Raw genomic sequence first — 21,412 nt, forward strand, 5'->3', positions numbered from 1 at the left:
ATTCTGATGTGCACAGACGTATGCATGAACTCTGTTTTAAAGGCTGTTTCGAAGTCAGCAGTTCACATGTGAACACCTCAGTCTACGAGCTTCCTCAAGATTAACCAGTACATCTGTATGTAATTCTTCCCAGTACAGAAACTATTTCGGCATATTTGGCTGCGACCCAGGCAGTCCACGCTCTGTATCAAGACCGTAAGTTCACGTAAGGATGTGACAACTTCAATCAACGTGCTTCGTCAGGGCAGCTCAAATATTGATATTTAGTGAATGGTAAGTGAAAATAGAGAGTGAAGAAAAGATAAACTCTTATATGGACAGGCCCGTACCCAGAATTTTTTGAGGGGGCCCAGACCCATAGGCGAATTTTATTTTTATTTATATATATATATATATATATATATATATATATATATATATATATATGAGAGAAAATTAAATTAAAATAACGAGCTCTATATATATATATATATATATATATATATATATATATATATATGTGGGGGGTGGGGGTGTATAGGAGAGGGTGGGTAGAGAAATTTGCTCATTTTGTTACGAAATGTTGAGGGACATAATTTTTAACCTATATGTATGCAACCACGTGACAGATATTTGCAGTTGACACTGACATTTGCTTCTGTCAGAGAGAGAAAAAAAAATGTATGATAGGGGTAGACTACATGTGTGCATATAATGCACATAATTCAAATAGTCTACGAAAGCAACATATGTGTGTGAGGTTGATAGATGAGGGTTCCCACCCACTTTGCAAAGTTCCCGACTATTCCAGGTATTTTACATAACTGTGTAATGCTAAAAACTAAGAGTTACACTTCAACTTTGTAAGTTAATCAAATGAATCACGTTTGTTGAACATTTTTGAAAATAAATGAAAAATAAAATGAAAGAACATTTTTATAAGCAATATTACCCAAAAAGGAAGATTGTTGGGAAGATAAAACGAAACGTGTTTCCGGTTACTAACTCTTCCACGCAAAAATAATTTAATTCCCCTGACTTTTCCAGGTTTTGAAAGCTTTTTTAAAAAATAATTTGTTTCCAATGACCTCAGTCCTAGCCTTGTTTCCTGACTCCTCCAGTTGTCCAGGACTTTGGAGTCAGTGCGAACCCTGTAAATAAATTATCTGAAGAGAACGGCTAAGTGACTTCACCCTGGCAGTGTGTCTGCTGACGTAATATTATTTCTATGGTGTATTTTCGCTTTTAGAATCTGAACCAAGAAGCTATTAAACGGGGATGCATGCATGTGGGATAGAAAATGCCATTTTCAACGGCTCGTAGCATCGAATTTTTTGGCCTTGATGTCTTCTGCACACTGTGAAAGTTGTCTGTTGTACGGTCACACCACTGTGTATTTATGTTCAAGACAATTGCAAGTAGAAAATAAGATAAGTTGCAGTAAAATAAATTCCAATTGACAGAATTTCGTAAATAATAATGTACTTAATTTCTTGAGTGTTTTGGACAAATAACAATATATGTTAAAAGTACTTCAGGCAATTTTTTGCCCCAAAAATCTAGCAACGATTCTGCTGTGAAGTGGATTCTCCTACTTACATAATACATTAATTAGCCCTAAGCCATTGAGTGACGTCGGAGAAAGAAAACAAAGTTGTTTTTTTTATCCTTTTGCTCAGTGGTGGCGAAAAGGGATCAGAGACCTTGCGGTGCGGGTGGAGAGCTAAATGCCCCTTATATGGTTGGTTTTGTATTGCAGTCATTGAGGAACCTTTCTTCCATAATGTAAAGAGTATAGAAAATTCTCCTCTATTCTAATTATGTGAAACATTTGTGACCGAGGTGAGGCGAAAAGGTTAGGACATGGATTAAAATGAATGGACAGCAGGGTTTCGGAGCGGAGTGCGGAGCGTACTAAAGGAGCGCTCCGGAGCGACTTCGAAGCGTCATTTCTACTCCGCTCCTCGCTCCGGAGCGGAGCGTGGTACGACAGCACTCCGATCCGGAGCGGAGTGGTTCGATTTGTTGAGAGACACGCTCCGCTCCGGAGCGGAGTGGTTCGACTTTTTGAGTCGCACGCTCCGATCCGGAGCGGAGCGTGATATAACAGCACTCCGCTCCGGAGCGGAGTGGTTCAGCTTTTTGAGACGTACGCTCCGATCCGGAGCGGAGCGTGATACAACAGCACTCCGCTCCGGAGCGGAGTGGTTCGGCTTTCTGGGACACACGCTCCGATCCGGAGCGGAGCGTGATACAGCAGTACTCCGCTCCGGAGCGGAGTGGTTCAGATTTTTTAGACGCACGCTCCGATCCGGAGCGGAGCGTGAGACAACAGCACTCCGCTCCGGAGCGTGGTGGTTTTGACAGCACGCTCCGATCCGGTTAGGAGTTGTTTTTTTACACGAATGCTGTAATGCAACTATGAATAATGGAATGTGCGCATTAAAGCCGACTTCCGTGACGGAGTGGTTATAGTAGAACCACATGGAAAAGAGCCTGCAGTCCTGTTTCCACGTATTCTAGTTGTTGGTCTGCATGATCGCCCCCGCTTGGAGGGGAGGGACAGAGTGGATCATGCTTCCTTATGGCCCTAGTCGAACGGGTGAAGGGGGAGGTGCGCGGGGACTTTTGGCCGAAGCATTTTTGTTTGTGTTCGCTCTACAGCACAGCACCCTATGACGTCAGGGATCCGTGGGGTGGTTCAAAACCCGGCATGGGCTTGTACAGGGTCAACGAAGTTAGTAATAAGTTTGTTTTATACACTTGTATGTTGAATTGTATCTTCTACAAATATGCTGTATAAAGAAACAAACTGCCAGAGTACTAAGTGAGGCGAGTGTACAATCTTTGTGTGTATCGTTAATCAATTTAATCATAACATCAATCATCTCCATCTTCGCGATTAGCCAAAAGTGACAAAGAAGATAAGTAAAATGAACTAAATCAATCATCAATCATGCACATTAAACATTGGTAAAACAATACAAGAATGTTGTTTTGGCTCAATAGAGAGAGAGAGAGAGAGAGAGAGAGAGAGAGAGAGAGAGAGAGAGAGAGAGAGAGAAAGAGAGAGAGAGAGAGAGAGCTATAGTACGTAAATTGTTCATTTGATATAAGTTGAAATATGAATTACGTAAATAGTATTTCTGTATTGAGATGAACTATTTTGCATTGTGACTCTTAGATATAAGAGTTTGAATGTTATGTGTTGAATGGGTTACGAATAATTTCAAGCAATCAGTTTTTCTGCTTTGCGGATTTGTCCGACCCACCTCCCCCATACAACAGACAGCTTCGTTTTGTACCGTATTCCGTGTTCCTTGCAGGTGACTCAGTGCAATCGGCTAGCGCTTTGGTCTTGTTGTGCCCATTTCAAGAGGGGAGGAGGGTGTTTGTGTGTGCTTTCGGGGTTGAGAACTTCGTTCGCTGCGCTGTACGTTGCGTTCGACTTATCCGTACATGGTAGAGACATCGCCTTTGCCAGACAGCTCCAGTGTTGCCAGTTGTATTAGAATTATGCTACACCAATTCTGGCCAGATTGTTCTCTTTTAAAAGTATTACTTGCGCGTGTTGTTCTCTTCACTTTCACAAAAAGAAGTGGATACATTATTAGGACTTTGCCAGATTTCAGAAAACACACACACACACACACACACATACGTAAAAGATATGAATAAAAGGTTGTTCATTTGGAAATTAATTTCCAAGTTGTATTTTTATGCTCTTGTGAATAGATGTAAAGGAAAGTGAAGTCTCTTATTGTTAAACAGAATTATAAATGTATATTTTCTTAAGGATTAATTTATCACAATATACATTGCAATTATACATTCAACATACGTTGAAACAATGCCTTGTGTTATGGACATTTGGTGGATTTAAGACTCAACAATACGCTATCGAGAATAGACCTACAGTTTAAATCCTACCTAATGTGGGATTCGAGCCACTATGTCCCTCCACCGGGTATCGATCCCAGTGCCCCTTCATTACAAGGCGACGTTGTTACCACTATGTTGTCAGGGTACAGCGCGCTATTTTTTTTTCAGTACACATTTATCAATTCTCTCATTATCATCGTCGCGATTAGCCAAAATTCAAAGCTAAGTAACAAAAATAAAATCAAATGCCATTAGTGAGGAAGGCACGTATTGCTCGCAGCCCTGTTTTTCAAAATGAAACCATAAAATTCAGGACATGGCCCTATCCAAGTAGATAATATTACATTTTGTGTTTATCACGGTTATTAAGGTTTATACATCTTGTTTCGACTTATCTGCTGACTACACATTGTTCATTACTGAAAACTTGCTTTCAGTTTGCTGTGTACAACGTACTCAATAAAAAAAATATTAATTTTATACGTATACGTTTTCTGGCTTTCTAGACTCAGAAAGTTAAATATAGCAACATTCCATTCGTCGTTTTCCAAAATTTTTGCAATTTTCTTATAACCACCATGCCTATTTCCAGGTTACTGCTTACAAACTTGAAATGTTAGATATGGCAATCAGACATTTTGTAATTTTTGCAGTAGTATACGTATGTAACCATTAAATACCTATTTCAACTTCCTGCCTTTAAAATTGGGAAAAAGAATCGATATGACAACCCTGTATTTCATACTATTTAAATTCCTCGGTTTGGCTGTATAAAAACAGCATTCCGATTTTCGATTTTATACCTTCATAAAAGTAAACCAAATGTGTCAACTTACATTTTTGGTTAAGCCGGTTTTCAACTTTCTAGTGTCAGGATTTTTAAAAAGTTAGATATGGAAACTGTAGCTATTTCAAATTAAAACGTTACCTTATTGGCCGACGGTAACATTAATAAGCATGATTCCGATTTTCAACTTCATACATTCAAAAATCGAAAAGTTAAAATTAGCAACCTGAATTTCCAATTACTTTAAACTTTTCCCTTTCCCTACATTCAAAGTATCATACATAACCAGCGTAAAAGAAAGTAAGATATGGCAATCATGCACCAGCGAGTGTTTTGCATAAACACCGGCAGTGTCCTGACTGTACGTATGCGGTTGAATGTGCCTTCCCTGGTGTATTGTGTAAGGATTATTCCTTGCTTATTGGCAACACTGTAGGTGAGTGACGTAATATTTTCTGGACTGTTTCCGTGGCGTTAGCTTTAGTAATAATCAGTTTTATAACTACAACAACGGGCGATTTTCAAATGCCGTACAAATTCCACAAACAAAATTACTAATGTACTCGGAACCTTTGATCGTTAGTTTTCTGTATACACTCGTATTATCCAACCTCGGAGCGCTCCGGAGTCGCTCCGGAGCGGAGTGGGCAAGTTCTTAGAATATCGCTCCTCGCTCCGGAGCGGAGCGTCACAAGGCATCGCTCCGCTCCGGAGCGGAGTTAACCGTTTCCTAAAATTTTGCTCCTCGCTCCGGAGCGGAGCGAGAAATTTTCCAACTTCCTCTGCTCCGATCCGGAGCGGAGCGTGTCAAGGTAGCGCTCCGCTCCGGAGCGGAGTGAACCATTTTCTAAAACTTCGCTCCTCGCTCCGGAGCGGATATAGAAATTTTTCGATTCCCGCTGCTCCGCTCCGGAGCGGAGCGGGCTAAGACATCGCTCCGCTCCGGAGCGGAGCGAACCATTTCTTAGAATCTCGCTCCTCGCTCCGGAGCGTGGGCAAAAGTCGGAGCGTTGATCCGCTCCGCTCCGAAACCCTGATGGACAGTCCCGACTAAATCTGAACGTGTGATAGCCTTGCATCAATGGTTATAGAACTAAAATAGCCCAATATTGCAGACTGCAGGCGTCTAGAGCCTGCCTCTGTCCAGAAACAACCTATTCATTTGTGCAAGGACAAAATCGAAAGTCATGCAAAATTTGAAAAACCATCAACGAAATTTTTGTATGTTTTTATACGTTCAAATTAAAAGTTTTCATGGCTCGAGGGGGGGGGTGGATGGCTCCCCTTGGGTACGGGCCTGTATATGGAGATAGTACAGTTTTGTCGCCCTTATGCTTTCACCCCTAGGACTAGGCTTCCTGTGCCTAACCTAAATCTGACCTTGCACTTGACCTTATCACTGCTACGGCCTTGCCTTATCATAGCAAACCACACCTTTATAAATTTAAAAAAGTAAACACAACTTAGTCTAATTTTCTTTCCAAACTTTGCAGGATACCTCGTATCTTAGATTTTTTTTCCCGTCCTAGGAATTGGCAAACTGAACGCATGTCAATTGAAGTTTAACCTTTCCTCTACTCTCACGACCGTCACATATTGCCTCAGGGGAATGTCTTTGAGCACCTTGTTTCCTGTTGATGAACTTTCAGCAAGTGACCATTTCTTTGTGAAGAATATTCTGACCTCGTTATATAAGCGTACTGAACTTCAGACCGTCAATATTAACCACAATAATTACGTCAGTTGTAGATGTGACAAAAAATTCAGCAAATTCCTTTTCAGAATGCTTTGCCACAAGGTAGAATCTCAGTAATAACACTTACGAATACTTGTTCCTCTCCTTCCACAAGAAGAGGGACTTGGGGCAGCTCTTGTGGTACCTCCAGCAATCGCCATCCACTCCCCCTGCCTTCTCAGCTTCAATGTATTCTTCCAGCAGGTCGGCAAACGGCGACTTACTCGCTCTGAAATATGGGAAAAGATAATTATCTCAGCACGCACGCAACACGTCTCCATTAGAATGTTATGATGTTCGGGCATTGCTCGTTTCTAATTATGTTTCATTATACTCTCTTCTGTTACTTCGCTGACCAACTTTCGTGAAATGCAGTGTAGTAGGGCTGTTAGTATAAGGTTTCGGTACGTCGAAGATATAGAGAATGCCGTGGATGCAGATAAAAGGAGTGTAGTAGGCAGTGGCGGCGCCAGGATTAATCACCTGGGGTTGTTTATGCGGTTGCGGAATAAAATTAGGGGGTGCGATGTTGAATATAAAGAAAACATGCATGTTTTAGCAGAGGAGAAACCACGAATTTTTGTCTGGAGGGGCAAGTGCCAATAATAATAATAATGACATTATTATTATTTGTAGTAGTATAGTAGTAGTAGTAGCAATGGTAGTAATAAAAGTAGTAGTACTAAATACGTTATTATCCTCGTAATTCACGCACAAAGGGGCGAAGCCGGTGCTAAAGCATTTGAGTTGGACAAACGATTTGAAATATTTTTTCAACATATTCAGTTTCACAATAGCTAATAATTGAGAAAAAACACATAAACTGTATTTTTGAAAGACAGAAAATGCATGACGAATATAATTCTTTTTGTACATATGACTTGTGTAACTTTCAAATGCAACATATGTTATACATATATCCAACATGGAGCGACGTAAAAAAATGAGAAAATACATATGCAACATGTTAACACTAACTTGTTTACGTTTCTTTCGTATATAAAATATTATTTAAATGTATTACATAATCAATTCATCCGCCTCATAACAAACCAACAGCAAAAATGATATAAATCTCTCAAATGTGCGCGCTCCTTTTCATCCAAATAATCGTTCATGCATTTACGACCAAACTACTTAGCAAAACAAAAAAAGAAACAATTCTTAACAACAATACTGACGAAAGAACAGACAGCGGCCTCTGATCTTTATAAAGACTGCCGACAGTACAGGAAAATTATGCGACTTGTCTTTCAATGCTTGGCTGTTGTATACAAAAACAGCGGTCTCACTACAATACCTAACATTCGGGCGCTCATGTGACTACGACATATGACACTGTAAGAGTTAATCTTTTCAAAATAGGTTTTGAGTAGGGGGTGCTGAAGGGGTGCGCAAGCACCCCTTCGCGCTTCCTGGCACCGCCCTGGTAGTAGGGCTGTTAATATAAGGTTTCGGCACCGTGGATGCAGAGAAAAACGGAGGTGGCCAGTTTTCAGTAGAACAATAGAAAGTGGGGAATCCCCGAAATATGCCAAAACCTTTACCCGCATATACATTCAGGGATGTGTGTTTATCGCCCTAGTGCCTCGAAATTTTGGTTCCCCCGTTTTTATTGTGTTCTTTATTTATTTTATTTCATTTTGATTTACATTAATTGATTATTTTACAATATATAATGTGGTAAAGATTATTTGGGTCTGATGTAGTCCCGGTGTCCGGAGCAGATTCAGATATTTGGTTTTACAATATGATAGGTTTTACAATATAAATGTACTTAAGGAATACGTAAAAAAGAATATACAGGGTGTATCATAAGTAATAGCGCAAACTGACACAGTTGAAAGTACACGATAATAGAAGCAGAAAAGTCTCAGTAAACATGGGCCCGCAAACGAACCGTTTTCGGGATAATTGAGAATGTGTGGTTACAAGCTGCCACTGACTTCATTGTTTGTGAACGTCGTCCTAGTTGGTAAAATGCTAATAATTCAGTAAGAAAAGTCATTGGAGATCTCAATTGAACATTCTACTTACTTTAACAAACGTTAATATGTTACATGTTACAATTACTGTACACTCGTACCTGTTAAAGGAGGTGTTCAAAGTGTCGTCCTTGCATCTGGATGCAATACTGTACGCGATTCCGCATTGAGTTTCGAATTCTTTCGAACACCCCCGGTTCATTTCGGAATTGGTCACAAGCATGTGTGATTATCAGTACAATCTGTACTGATTGTATCCATCCTGTTTGATTAGAACGCCACCTCTCGGAAATGTTCTGTTTTGTCAAGGAAGAGCAAACCTCGGAACGCGCAAGGAGTAATGCACTCGGTGTATACAAAATGCAATTGACGGCTTCTAACCACACATTCGCACACATTATTAGCATTTTACCAACTAGGACGACGTTTGCAAACAATGAAGTCAGTGGCAGCTTGTAACCAACCACACATTCGCAATTATCTCGAAAACGGTTCGTTTGCGGACCTTTACTGAGCCTTTTTTGCTTCTATTATCGTGTACTTTCAACTGTGTCAGTTTGCACTATTACTTATGATACACCCTGTATAAGAGGTAAAGAGGGAGAAGAATTTTGCTAGACCTACAAGAGTTGCAGAAAGGTAGGAGTTCGTTGAGGATTTCATGGAAATTCAGCAAGTATAGGTTCTTGGAAACGTCAGGAAAGGAAGATAGTTGTGAATGTATTAGAGCTTGATGTATGGAGTAACGTGCGTTTGTTTAATAGGTTTCTTGGGAGACTTCTATTGTAGTCATATTTCACAGTTACCCATCACGCCATGACGTTAAACCCACATTGTAAAACAGTTTTTTCTTGCTTTCTGACCTGCCGTTTGTTTTCTGGTTAGACGCGCTTAAAAATTGATGTGTTGGCGACCAGGCACGTATCCAGAGGGGGGGCTTAGGGGGCTCGAGCCCCCCCCGAAAGTTTTAGGTTTACACTAGATAAAATGAGGTTTTTGGTTTCTTGTGATGTGAAATAAAATAATGTGACAATAATTTAAGGAGAGAAATAATTATCGAGGCAAGACGGAGAATGTTTCGTAACCCTGTTACTGATAATAGCACGTATCCAAGATGGGGCACAGGGGGCTCGACCCTCTCCCCAGAAAATTTTTCCGTTTACATTAGATAAAATTAGGTTTTTGGCTTCTTGAATAATGTGAAAATAATGTAAGGAGAGAAATAATTATCGAGGCAAGATGAAGCATGTTTTATAACGCTGTTATTGTTAATAGCACGTATCCAAGGTGGAGATGAGGTGGCTCGAGCCCCCCCTCAGGAAATTTTTCAATTTACACTAGATAAAATTCGATTTTTGGCGTCTTGAATAATATGAAGATAATAAATTTATAAATCTGAGAGAAATAATTATCGAAACAAGACGGAGAGTGTTCTATAACCTTATTATTGTCAATAGCACGCATCCAAGGTGGGAATCAGGAGGTTTGAGCCCCACCTTCAGAATTTTTTTCTGTTTACACTAGATAAAATTAGGATTTTGGCTTCTTGAATAATGTCATGATAATTTGGGAGAAATAATTATCGAGACAAGACGGAGAATGTTCTATAATCCTGTTATTGTTAATAACACGTATCCAAGGTAGGGTTGAGGTGGCTCGAGGCCCCCCCCCCAAGGATTTTTTTTATTTTACACTAGATAAAATTAGGTTTTTGGCTTTTTGAATAATGTGACGATGATTTAAGGAGATAGACAATTATCGAGGCAAGACGGAGAATGTTCTATAACCCTGTTGTTGATAATATTGCACGTACACTTCTCTTGCGCTTTCGGTGTTGTCGCAGCGCACTTGAGCACTATGTAGAAACTTGTCAGCATTTGGAAGCTGCACAACAAAGGTAGCGCCTAACGTAGGGCGATTCGTTGTAATTTCTAATCTCTGGAAGGTGGGAGAGGGCACGTTCTTGAATGAGAGAATGGGTCAACTACTGGCGATATTAACGAATCGTTTTATCTGCGAAACGTTCTAGAATATAATGAGGATATAAATACGCGGATTCAATTTTTCGGTTGATCTGTACAAAGAATTGGTTAATGAGATTTCAGAGGTAAGTGTGACAATTCATACAGTCGATTAGTGATCAGTCAGCGTCCTCTGGTTGCTTTATAAGATATAGTGATTCGAAAATGAAGACATTGACGACAGCAGATTCCGGGGCCTCAGTGTAGTGCTAGTTCGGTTCGAGGGCCGAAGAGATCAAGGTCTCTCTCTCTCTCGCTCTCTCTCTCGCTCTCTCTCTCTCTCTCTCTCTCCCTCCCTCTCTCTCTCTCTAAAGTGAATATTTCAGCAGTACCAGATATTGGATTGGTTTATTAAAACAGAAATAAGCTGCATAGATAAACTGAAAATCAAAGTTTTGAGTGATGATTTAGTTTATCCAGAACTAAATTTCGTATACGCAGTCCGAGAATTTCATGGTATAAAAAAATACTTTGTTTAAGCCTACTGGGTTCGAAACACATTCAAACACTTAACTACCATAAAGAGTCAGCCGAAAATTTTATGAATGTCGAGAAGAGAAAGCAAGAAGATGTTGCATATGTAGACATTTTAAGCGGAAATTGCAGGCTCTACCAGGACCTGAATCAGGGCTCTACCAACTGAGCCACCTAGCCATCCTTGACTTCAACCGATTTTTCGTTAAAATGTCTACATAGTACATGTCCTGTGTATATTAAATCGTAAGATGTTGCCTGTATAATGAACAAGCACAGAAAATATAGGAGAGAGAAGAAAACTGAGGAGCATTCCCACCGGTTGAGAATAATTTTTTTCTGTGGTCAACAAGAGCTACTACTTCGAGGTGACAATGACTGGGTCCTAATATGGGAGATTTCACGCCGTGTCACCTGAAGATTAGGTTTGTGCGGCCTTTTGTGTCGCTACGGTGTGAAACGTTGCTGATGATTGGCGCATTCCAATCGACATGCATCGCGTGTCCCTTCGGTCTGAAACCTTCCTAAGTCTTGAAAATCCAAGTCACAAGAATGGAAAAATAGGGCCTTGTTAACGTTAGGTGTGAAGGCAGGCAGACGACAGCACCCTAAAGGAGCATATTCAAACCTGCAGGAAGAACGCATCTTACTTCAATCTCCAATACGATGATAAAAACTTCTGGTGAGTTCATTTTAAAAAATGTGTCCGAGATAAAGAGAGGCGTGCCCAGGATTTTCGGAAGGGAGAGGGGTTACGCATACTATTTTTGGTGGTCAGTCCTGATTTTGCCATTTTTTTCCTGTCTTTGACGTTCCTCTTCTTTTTTTTTAAAAGAAAAAGGAATACTGGGTCAAATGGGGTTATGACCTCACCAACCCTCCCTTGGGCACGTCGCTGGAGATAAATTAATAAGCATTTGATCATACTGGAAGACGAAACATTAGATGTGTTGGGAACGGAAGGATTTTCACTGTGCATTAATTGTTTCGTGATCCACCTGTATTCGAGAAGACTTCCTTTGTTTCGTGCCGATATATGACAAGACAGCAGAAGCTGTGAGAGGCATTTTTGAACACTTGTGAGTGCTAAGGCCTGAATCTGAACAATTTGGTGTGTTTCGGCTTTTATAAGAGCTGCAAACATGGGAGGACAAGACACTTTAGTGGTGTTCAGGCTCGAATCAGAGAGAAATATTCGAGAGCTGTCTGCGTCCAGTTCGCAGCTCACAATTTGAATCTCGCGTTCTCGAGTGGATTGTCCATCCCGTGCATGTGTAACAGCTACGTAAAAACACTCAAAGACACCATAGACGTTTTTATGCCTGATGAGAAGAAATGAACAAACACACATACTGAGATGGTTCCGGCACACAATGTTAACGCATAGAAACAGAGGAGTCGAGTGGTAAAAAAATGTTCCGATTTCACGTTCTGATTAAAATGACAGCCTTACAGTGGCGACGATTTAAGGGATAGTTGCTCCCCATTTTTTATTTTCTTGCCTCAACATTATGGCCTCTTAATGTTAAGCCTTGTCTACCAAGAGAAAGTAAACTTTGTTTGCAACGCCCTCCGCACCCCCCCCCCTCCCCCGTTTTGGAAGCCAATTGCCACCACTGGCCTTGAACATACAATTGTGAGGTTCTTACATCCCTTAAAAAAATGGTGTTGAGCCCCCCCCCCGTAAAGAATTCCTGGATACGTGCCTCTTGGCGACCTTAAACTATAGCTGTTCGGTATTGAGTTTTGGATAGTTTTTCGGTTGTTGCTGCATATAAAAAACACGACATAGCTACTAAAATACGGGTTTCGGTATATGGATATTTCGGTTAAGCCATTGAAAGCTAATTGACGAGAGGCAATTGGGCCACTGGTCCGAGGGTCCGCGCTTCAGGGAGCCTCGGGCCAGATAAAGATAATACTTTTATGTACGATTTATTACGAGTTTATAGGACGCTGGTCCTTCCAATTAAGCAACTAATCTTATTTTTCATGACTTCATGGATTGTTTTGACACTGTTAAAAATATCCATAATTACTGAAATCATATTCTGAACAAAGCAGTAGGCCTACATAAAAATAGTTTTCAAATATTTCAATTGAAAATAGTTAATGTGTACTATTGGTTTAATGAAATGAAAATATTATTTTACATGAAACAATGTAAATTCATTACAGCGTCAAAATTCAATGAAAATTAAACAAAAGAGATATGATAGAGAATATTATAGGGTATGATTAGAAACAGCGACTTTAATAGTTTAAAATAACAGTTTCATATCGAACACACACTGTTGTGTAATTAAATACATAATGAACGTCGCACCAGTGCACATTGGAAATGGAAAGAAACACTAATTTGGAACTGCCTGCCATAATTCTTTATTTTAATCTTAAAGCTTGTTGCTAATAATACGAAACATAAATTGTTTGTTTATGAATTGTAACAATGTTTTAATAGGACACCTGTATTGCAGACTGAGGAACACAAATGTGATTTTTCAGAACTATGAAAAATTTTGGTTATAGACCCCACGTATATTGCATGACTCAGGCCCTGGTTGTTGCTTTGTGAATGTCACTTCATCGGTTTCCACTACAATTCTCATTGTTTCGATTAACTAAAAGTGGGAGAAATGCGACGTAAAATTAGAAAATTACGAATACAAATATAATTGCAGTGTAGAACTCTCAAGCAAGATCGTAGAATTTTCCATGTGTCAGATTTCAATACCTTGGTCGTGATTTCTTAGATCAGAGATGCGTACATTGAATTATTTTTCATCTTTCACGTCCTTTCATACCCATTTTGAGTGTGGCTAAGATTAGGATGAATGCGATTGGTTGAAGTTAATGGAGGGACAGACGCAACGGCGAATACCAGATTTCAGTCAGTTGAACATCAACAAAGGCTTACTTTCTTCAATATAGCGAAAGCCAAAAGCGCATAAAGAAGCTGAAGCAAGCAAACATTGCAGAATAGGCATTTTAGGCACGATGAAGCAAAATAAGCGCTAACCTTCAAAATAGGCATTCATAGGCACTATGAAAATGTGTTTTAGGACTTCAAACATCATGAAACGAACTTAAAACATTAAAGCCTATGTTTTACTACAAAGGAATAAAAATGGCAAATAGGCAAAAACCCGCGCCCTAGTGATAATTGTGAACTCATGCTGGATGGTTGCATATATTCGGGATAAAATGCAGTATTTAGACGTCGTTGAGTCGAAAAGAGGTGTCGAACACAAAAGCTTTATCAAGAAAGTTTGTTTGTCTTAATGATTTCTATATGCTGTGAAAGTTAGTGCGGTGACAGAATGTACGAGGCGTGTCAGGAAAGTAAAGATACAACTTATATATATATCTTAGGTAAAATATGTAAGGCATGAGTTGGCAACACTGACAGTGACCTTGATCCTTACTCTTTCCAGTAGCGTTCATTATCAGCGCTGCGCTGAGTCTTGTGTGAGTCATACGTGCTGGAAATGGTTGTGCCGATAAAGAATCCCGCCAAATGCGAAGTGCGGGCTGTGACGTGGTTTCTACAGGCAAAAGGCGAATATCCAGAAAATTGCCGCAGTTTATGGGAACATTATTTGTCCTACCTCCCGCGAAGGCACGACACCACTTCGTCACATTTTGACAATTCGGCAATTTACTGGACATTCGCCTTTTGCCTGGAGAAACCACGTCACAGCCCGCACTTCGCATTTAGCGGGATTCTTTAACGCCACAGCCATTTCCAGCACGTGTGACTCACACAAGACTCAGCGCAGCACTGAGGATGAACGCTACTGGAAAGAAAGGATCAAGGTCACTGTCAGTGTAGCCAACTCATCCCTTACATATTTTTCCTAAGATATATATCAGTTGTATCTTTACTTTCCTGACACGCCTCGTATATATTATATATACTGTACATAAGTGCGGAAACACCCATATGAAACAAATAGCTACGGATATGGAACATCGCTTGTTAGATGATGATCTTAATTGTACTCATTTCTGAAATTTCTTAATCAACTTGGACTTTCAGAGTGGCGTTTGTGGAGATATTTTATAACACGACATGATCAGAAGAAGCATCTCCTTTTTTCGGTTAACATAGTAGCCAATCGAGTCACCTACAATGATAAACAGGTGTCCAAGCAGGGTAATGGTTAAAATTACGTTGAAAGTAAACACATCATCATGTTTCTAGTGAAATTCTATCCCATTTTCAGTGGCGCCAACCTATATGGCCACGTGGGATCCGAGTCCACCCAATAATTTGTCCTGTTATTACTAGCATTATTTTATTTGTTTTCATGATTATTGGTGAAATGTTTATTGAAAACAGTAAATAACAGATTGTTTTTCAAAAATGAGTAAGGATGTAGCCTATTGTTGGTGTTGGAAAGGTAGGCTACAGCTCAAGTGTTTGAGCCCAACTATTTTGTTTTTAATTGACGGCCCTGCATATCTTAATACGAGACATGGCCACCTTTCCATTTTAGAAATTAAATTAAACGCCGAATCGCACGGAACTGGATTTCCAGTATGAATGCCCTAGTTGGCGCTGGACTGGCTACCTGACCGGAAATGATGGCTGCTTGAATGATTTTGACGGTTAGACCGTGTTCTAATTGCAACTGGCTTTATGTGCTAGATTCTGTAGAACAGCCAATCAGAGCGAAGTTTGGTCATATGAAGATAAATCTGTCAGTTTGGAAAGATAAAGTTTATTGTCTGTGCTTTCCGAGTGGTGTTTGTTTTTGTTCGCTACTCGCTAGATGAAAGAAAAGAACAGGGATAATCATGGGCGTCCGCAGGATTTTTTCCAGGGAGGGGCAAGGAAGGTATTTTTTTTCCAGGGGGGGGCCAACATGGCATATTTTCCCCAATAATAGTGTTCATCCTTCAAAAAACATTGCTTAAATTTGAATTTATCATGTTCGTGCAATAATTAACACACATTATTGTGGCTGAAATTAAATTATATGTGTGAAATATGTAATTTTTGGTTGACTTTCGTTTTCCAGGGGGGGGCCACGGCCCCCCCTTGCCCCCCCTTCCGGACGCCCATGGGGATAATGTGCATTCGGGTTCATTAATATTTAGAAATTTATCCAAAGCGATGAGATCTGTACACGACAAATGTGATAGCCGATAATGAAAATCCTTATTATTACCAGTGTATTAAATGTTTGACACTTTTAGTTGAACAAAAATCTCATGTATAAATATGCATGCCCGAGTTTATTAAAAAGCTTGTTGAGTACACCTTGGTTAAGAACTTTCTCTGGAGCCAATTTCTGGTCTAATTCTTTTATTTTAATTTTAAATAACAGCAGTAGCTATTTTCTACAGCGTTCTTCAAATCGCTCGTCCATCTTTTTAGCTTGTCTGCGCTGCGCAATGCCTTGTGGGAACAAAAGCATACCGCCGACAAATATGGTAACAAATATCGTGTGGGGCGAAAACTAGCAGATAAGCCAGCAACGCACAACTAGTCCAAGTTCAACTGGCATAACGACACATGAGTGACATGACCAGCTCTCCATTTTAGAAAATTAAATTAATTCAAGCATGGTGCATTTCAAGATGACAGCCATGTTCTTCCCCTTTCTTATATCATGCATCATGGCATTTGATTCGTCTTTCCATATCCATATTATTTTTGAATTTTTGTTTCCACATTTATGGACCACGAAAAACAATATGGTTTAGCAGCACAAGGGTCAACGTTATATTGAAATTATGCATAGCAATGCATTTCTCTTGAAATTCTAGTCCATGGCCACATCTCGATTTAAGAAAATGAAGTTGGCCCTCAGCTGGTTGTAACACACCCTAACAAGTTTTTTTCCTTATATATATAGCATGTATCATAACGTTCGAATTTGTTTTAAGAGGTTATTTCCACGCTATTGGGCCAACCCCTATATTCCGACGGTAGAGGCACAAGGGGCTCGGATCCGACTTTAAACTGTAGGTCCAGTCCTAATTAGCCTCACTGTGCATAAAGTGGACTTTAACACCAACTCAACCTTATATTCCGAAACTGTGATGAGACTAGAAATGAGACTTGGAGTGATACATATATTTACAACTCAACACGAGACCGAGACTGTCAAGTCCTATCTCGTCTCGTCCTGATATAATCCCTATTTGAAAGAAGAAGAAGAAAGGAGAACTATAAAGAAATGAGGTGTAGCATGGAAAAATTTATTTTCCACATGAAACTTTGATGTCGTATCAAGTGCAAAACCGTTACTGCTTTATCGTGGGTGAAATTATTGTACGGTTTGGACTTTTAAACTAAGCATTCTACATTCTCAACCATGTATTAGGGACGCATGTCCAAGAAAAAATTGGAACTCTACGAACTACATCTACAATATTAGCATTTGTCCCTTAACTGTTTGTAGCTGGGAATGCATGTGAAACATTACTATAACTAGTATTTTATGTATATGGACTTAATATTTACACGTATAATTTGATATTTTACGTAGTATCATACACTAAAAATGTGTCGTTTTGTGAATTCACGACATTTGATTGTTTTTGGTGAAACTTTGCCGTAGAATCAATCTAACTCAAGTGCGCATCTGTTAGAATATTCACAAATGAATAATATGTTTTCGCAGAAAATACAAAATTCATTCGTAATTTTGACGTTTGTTAGGAAAACAAAAACGTTAATCTTCACATTTATGTTTACACCAATTGCATACGGATTTTTCATTAAGGAAATAATAGTTTTAGATGTGGGTCTAGCTGTAGCACCTATGAAATATAGTTGCTTCTATAGGCGCTGACTCTAGGCGCAAGGCACTTTCTGCCCCCTTTCACATTTATTTGAAGTTAACACAACAAAATGGCGTTCAACGTGGTCTATTCGATAATATAAACACATTGGTAAAGGTAAAAAAAGGTAAAGTGCTCCCCTGTGCTTAGCACAACGCCATGAAGGCGTATAGAGGGTGTGGGGGTAACGCCCCACACTTTCTTGATCCGGTCGTGAGTGGGGGTGATGTGATCAGCACCACTCCCCTGACCGCCTTTACCCCCCCAGGTACCCATGTTATTCGACGCTGGGTGGGCGCTGGAGCCGCTTCCATTGGTAAATGCAAATAGTATTTCATGAGTTACTGATGTGAAATGTTGTGGGGAAAACATATTTGTTCTTATTACAGTGCCTGTAGTCTGATGGACATGAAAATTTCAAATAGGATTGTAGATATGGTAAGGTAAAGTTCCTCGTGCATATAGCACCGTGCCATGAAGCCACATTTAGGAGATGTGAGGGTATGAAAAGTGGTGTAAATTAAGGCTGTAGCTGTAGAGAATATTTCTTATTTATGACGAAAACTTAATTAGTAACGTGATATACTTGGATTGATAAATATTTACTTAAACTGTAAACCACTTTGAGTAATGAACACCACAAGGACACTTACGTGAAGAAAAGTTTTAATATTTCTCCTAGTAGACCAAAGTTTTGCAGAGGATGTCCATGAACCTCACAGATGGCTCGTAAGAGGCAGGCCTTTCCGTCCATTCCAAAGTTGGAGAGTAGACCTTCCACTACCGAATACAAGATAGCCCTGTAAAAAAATGTAACAATAAACGATATAAATATACTTAAATGTATACGTAGCTTACATTTTAGCTCTATAATATTGATGAATCTTGAATTAATTAATAACAAATCGAACTTGTAGGGTCCTTTTGGAGGGGGGGAATCCGAATCAATTACAATTTATTTCAGCAACCGTCACTTTGCATAGTGTGACATTAGACGAACTGCAACTACATGTTTTCAAACAAAAAATGATAATAGATAGATAGGGCTACGACAGTAAATTCTTTCAGAACAAGTAAAAAAAATGGTCAAATTAAACGCAATTAAGCAGACACACCAACTCGTGCCTGATTCGTAGTCAGTATGTTTGCAATTTTGTTGTCTTAAATGATTACTCGAACTTCGAGTATCACTTATTTTAACGTGAGTTTTCACGTTGGCAATGGATGGTCAAAAATAGACAATGGAGTGTTAACGAGGGAAAAATGTTTTATTTATATTTAATATTGCACCCTTACAATCCATTTACCAAAGCCTCAAAATATAATTCCAAGAATAACAAAAATTATTGACAGAAAATACTTAGAATTTGATGTCCCTTACTCTTGTAGAAAGATTGATTGATTCATTGATTTGCTCTATTTTACTTAGCCTTTTGTGCCATTTTTGGCTAATTTGCGAAGATGGGGATGAGTGATGACATGATGAAATTGATGAATGGATACTCACAAACATCCATGCCAAGGCCGGGATTCGAACCCCGGGACCCCTGGCGTCGTAGCGTGATTTTCTCTTGTAGAAAGAATCTTCAGAAATACATAGTGGTGGTTCGAGTATTAAGGTAACAGGAATAGACCCAATTCTGATCAACGCTGCTCTGTAGCTAAGTGAATAACGAAGTCCAGATCAGATTACGGTACCGTTCTTTATCTTTGAAAAGTGAAGAAATTTCGTTTGTAGCCTATGCAGTTTCTTATTTTCTATTCTAATCTTTGTATTTTTATTACTAAACATTTTCAGATTACGAATACATCAATTTTCTAGGTACTCGCGCACTTTCGACATGGCCTTTGGCTACGTCTCGTACGCTCGCCGACGTGGTTCGCTTAAATATTTTAGAACGTAACGACATGTGTGTACGGGCTCTAATATGGTATTATTGTCTATTTTCTTACTAATAAACTAGGTAAGTGAAGACCGTTTCAAGATAGTCAGTTAGATGTTTTATGTAAACGAATTCAATAGCGACACCTAATTGGAAAAGCAATATTTACGTCTTTTGTCATTTTCACATTTTACCTACCTTGCCTCTGTAATAAATTCAGATGTTCATATTTTGAAATACGAAAAGTCTAGTACCTACAACTCAATTGCCGTATTTTCAGGCTGAAAATAAACTTTTTCTTTAAGTTCCCTAGCAACGTCCGTTTCCATGAATAACAACAAACATGGCAATCTCTAAAGAATTGTTTGTTATACCTCTAAACATTTAGTTAAAACAAGCACGATGTACATATTATCGCATTGAATATATTAATATCTAATTCACTAATTGAATCTGGACTGAATCTTCTCATGTAGATGCCACTCTTGTTTGAAGCACCTTTTCTAATCAAGATTTGATTCACCTGTGAGAAACACTGTAGCTAGACAATGAGGAATGAATCAAACAATGTGAGCAAAAAATGCGCCATGGAAACGGGTTTCTAAGGACATGAAAAAAGGGCATTTTCACCCTTAAAGAAGGGCTAATTGAGTGTTTTTAATTTTCTCTGTCTTTTGGGACAATTTCATGGGGGGGTCGTAATCGGGGGCATTTTTCACCTCCGGGGCTTCCTTCATGGAGAACATTTATGTCAGTGAGTGAGTGGTGGGATTGGGGCTATATATACGTATATTGGACTCGCGTACTTTCGACGTGGCCTTCGGACACGCCTTGTACGTTCGCACGCGTGACCTTCGGCCATGTTGTGGGCGCAATCATGTTATAGATAGGGTTCCTCAATGATCTTAATGACTTTGAAAATGTCTGCATGTTGTATTGGATGATGGGGAACATGTGTATAAGTTCGCTAATTTGAAAAGTTTAGAAAGTAACTTTATGTGTGTACTAATATTCAAAATATTATTGTCTATTTTCTTGATAATAAACTGAGTAAGTAATAACCGTTTCAAGATAATTAGTTGGATGTTTTGTATAAACGAATTCAATAGCGACACTAATTTGGAAATGCAATATTTACGTCTTTTGTCATTTTCATTTTTGAACGTAATTGGATAATAACTGTTTTCCGTCATTCCCCTTAATTTCCTACCTTGCCTCTGAAATAAATTCTGATGCTCGTATTTTGAAATTCGCAAAGTCTAGCATAATTCATTTACAGTAGTTTTCGGGGTGAAAATAATCTTTCTTTAAGTTCCCTATAGCAACGTCCGTTTCCATGGACAACAACAAGCACGGCAAGCTCTAAAGAATTGTTTGTTATCATGCCTCTAAACATTTAGTTAAAACAAGCACGATGTAGATATTTTCGCATTGAGTATAATAATATATATATATATATAATTGTATCTGGGCTGAATCTTCTTCTTATGTAGATGTCACCGTTGTTTGAGGCACCTTTTTAAAACCAGGAGTTCATTCATGTGTGAGAAATATAATGTAGCTCGACAATTAAGAATTGAAGGAAACAACGTGTGCTGCAAAAACATGCCCGTGGAAACGGTTGCTAGGGACGTGAAAAAAGGGCATCACCCTTAAGGAAGGGCTAATTGAGTGATTTTTTAATTTTCTCTGTCTTTTGAGACGATTTCATGGGGGGGGGGGGGTCGTAATCGGGCATTTTTTGCCTCCAGGGCTTCCTTCATGGAGGAACTAGGTATATATTGGATAAAAGAACATCGTATGAGGAATGTAGGAACAATCAGTGATTTCCATAGATACCGACCGGGTCTTCTTCCTTGGTTGGAAAAATG

At 39.3% G+C, this 21,412-nt stretch overlaps 1 protein-coding gene across 4 annotated transcripts in view; it reads right to left on the minus strand.

Moving 5' to 3' along the window:
• Positions 1-21,412, minus strand: part of LOC145994918 (uncharacterized) — a 118,563-nt gene that overhangs the window by 10,510 nt on the left and 86,641 nt on the right. For all 4 annotated transcript variants that reach the window (XM_083131427.1, XM_083131409.1, XM_083131418.1 and 1 more), the window contains 2 exons: positions 18,312-18,458; positions 6,472-6,612 (listed from right to left, as the gene is read on the minus strand). In XM_083131427.1, the coding sequence (XP_082987553.1) occupies positions 6,472-6,612; positions 18,312-18,458 (288 nt within the window). The remainder of the gene's footprint in view (positions 1-6,471; positions 6,613-18,311; positions 18,459-21,412) is intronic.

The sequence above is a fragment of the Lepisma saccharinum genome, chromosome 1, assembly GCF_977018435.1.
Source record: "Lepisma saccharinum chromosome 1, izLepSacc3.1, whole genome shotgun sequence".
In the NCBI taxonomy this organism is placed as follows: domain Eukaryota; kingdom Metazoa; phylum Arthropoda; class Insecta; order Zygentoma; family Lepismatidae; genus Lepisma; species Lepisma saccharinum.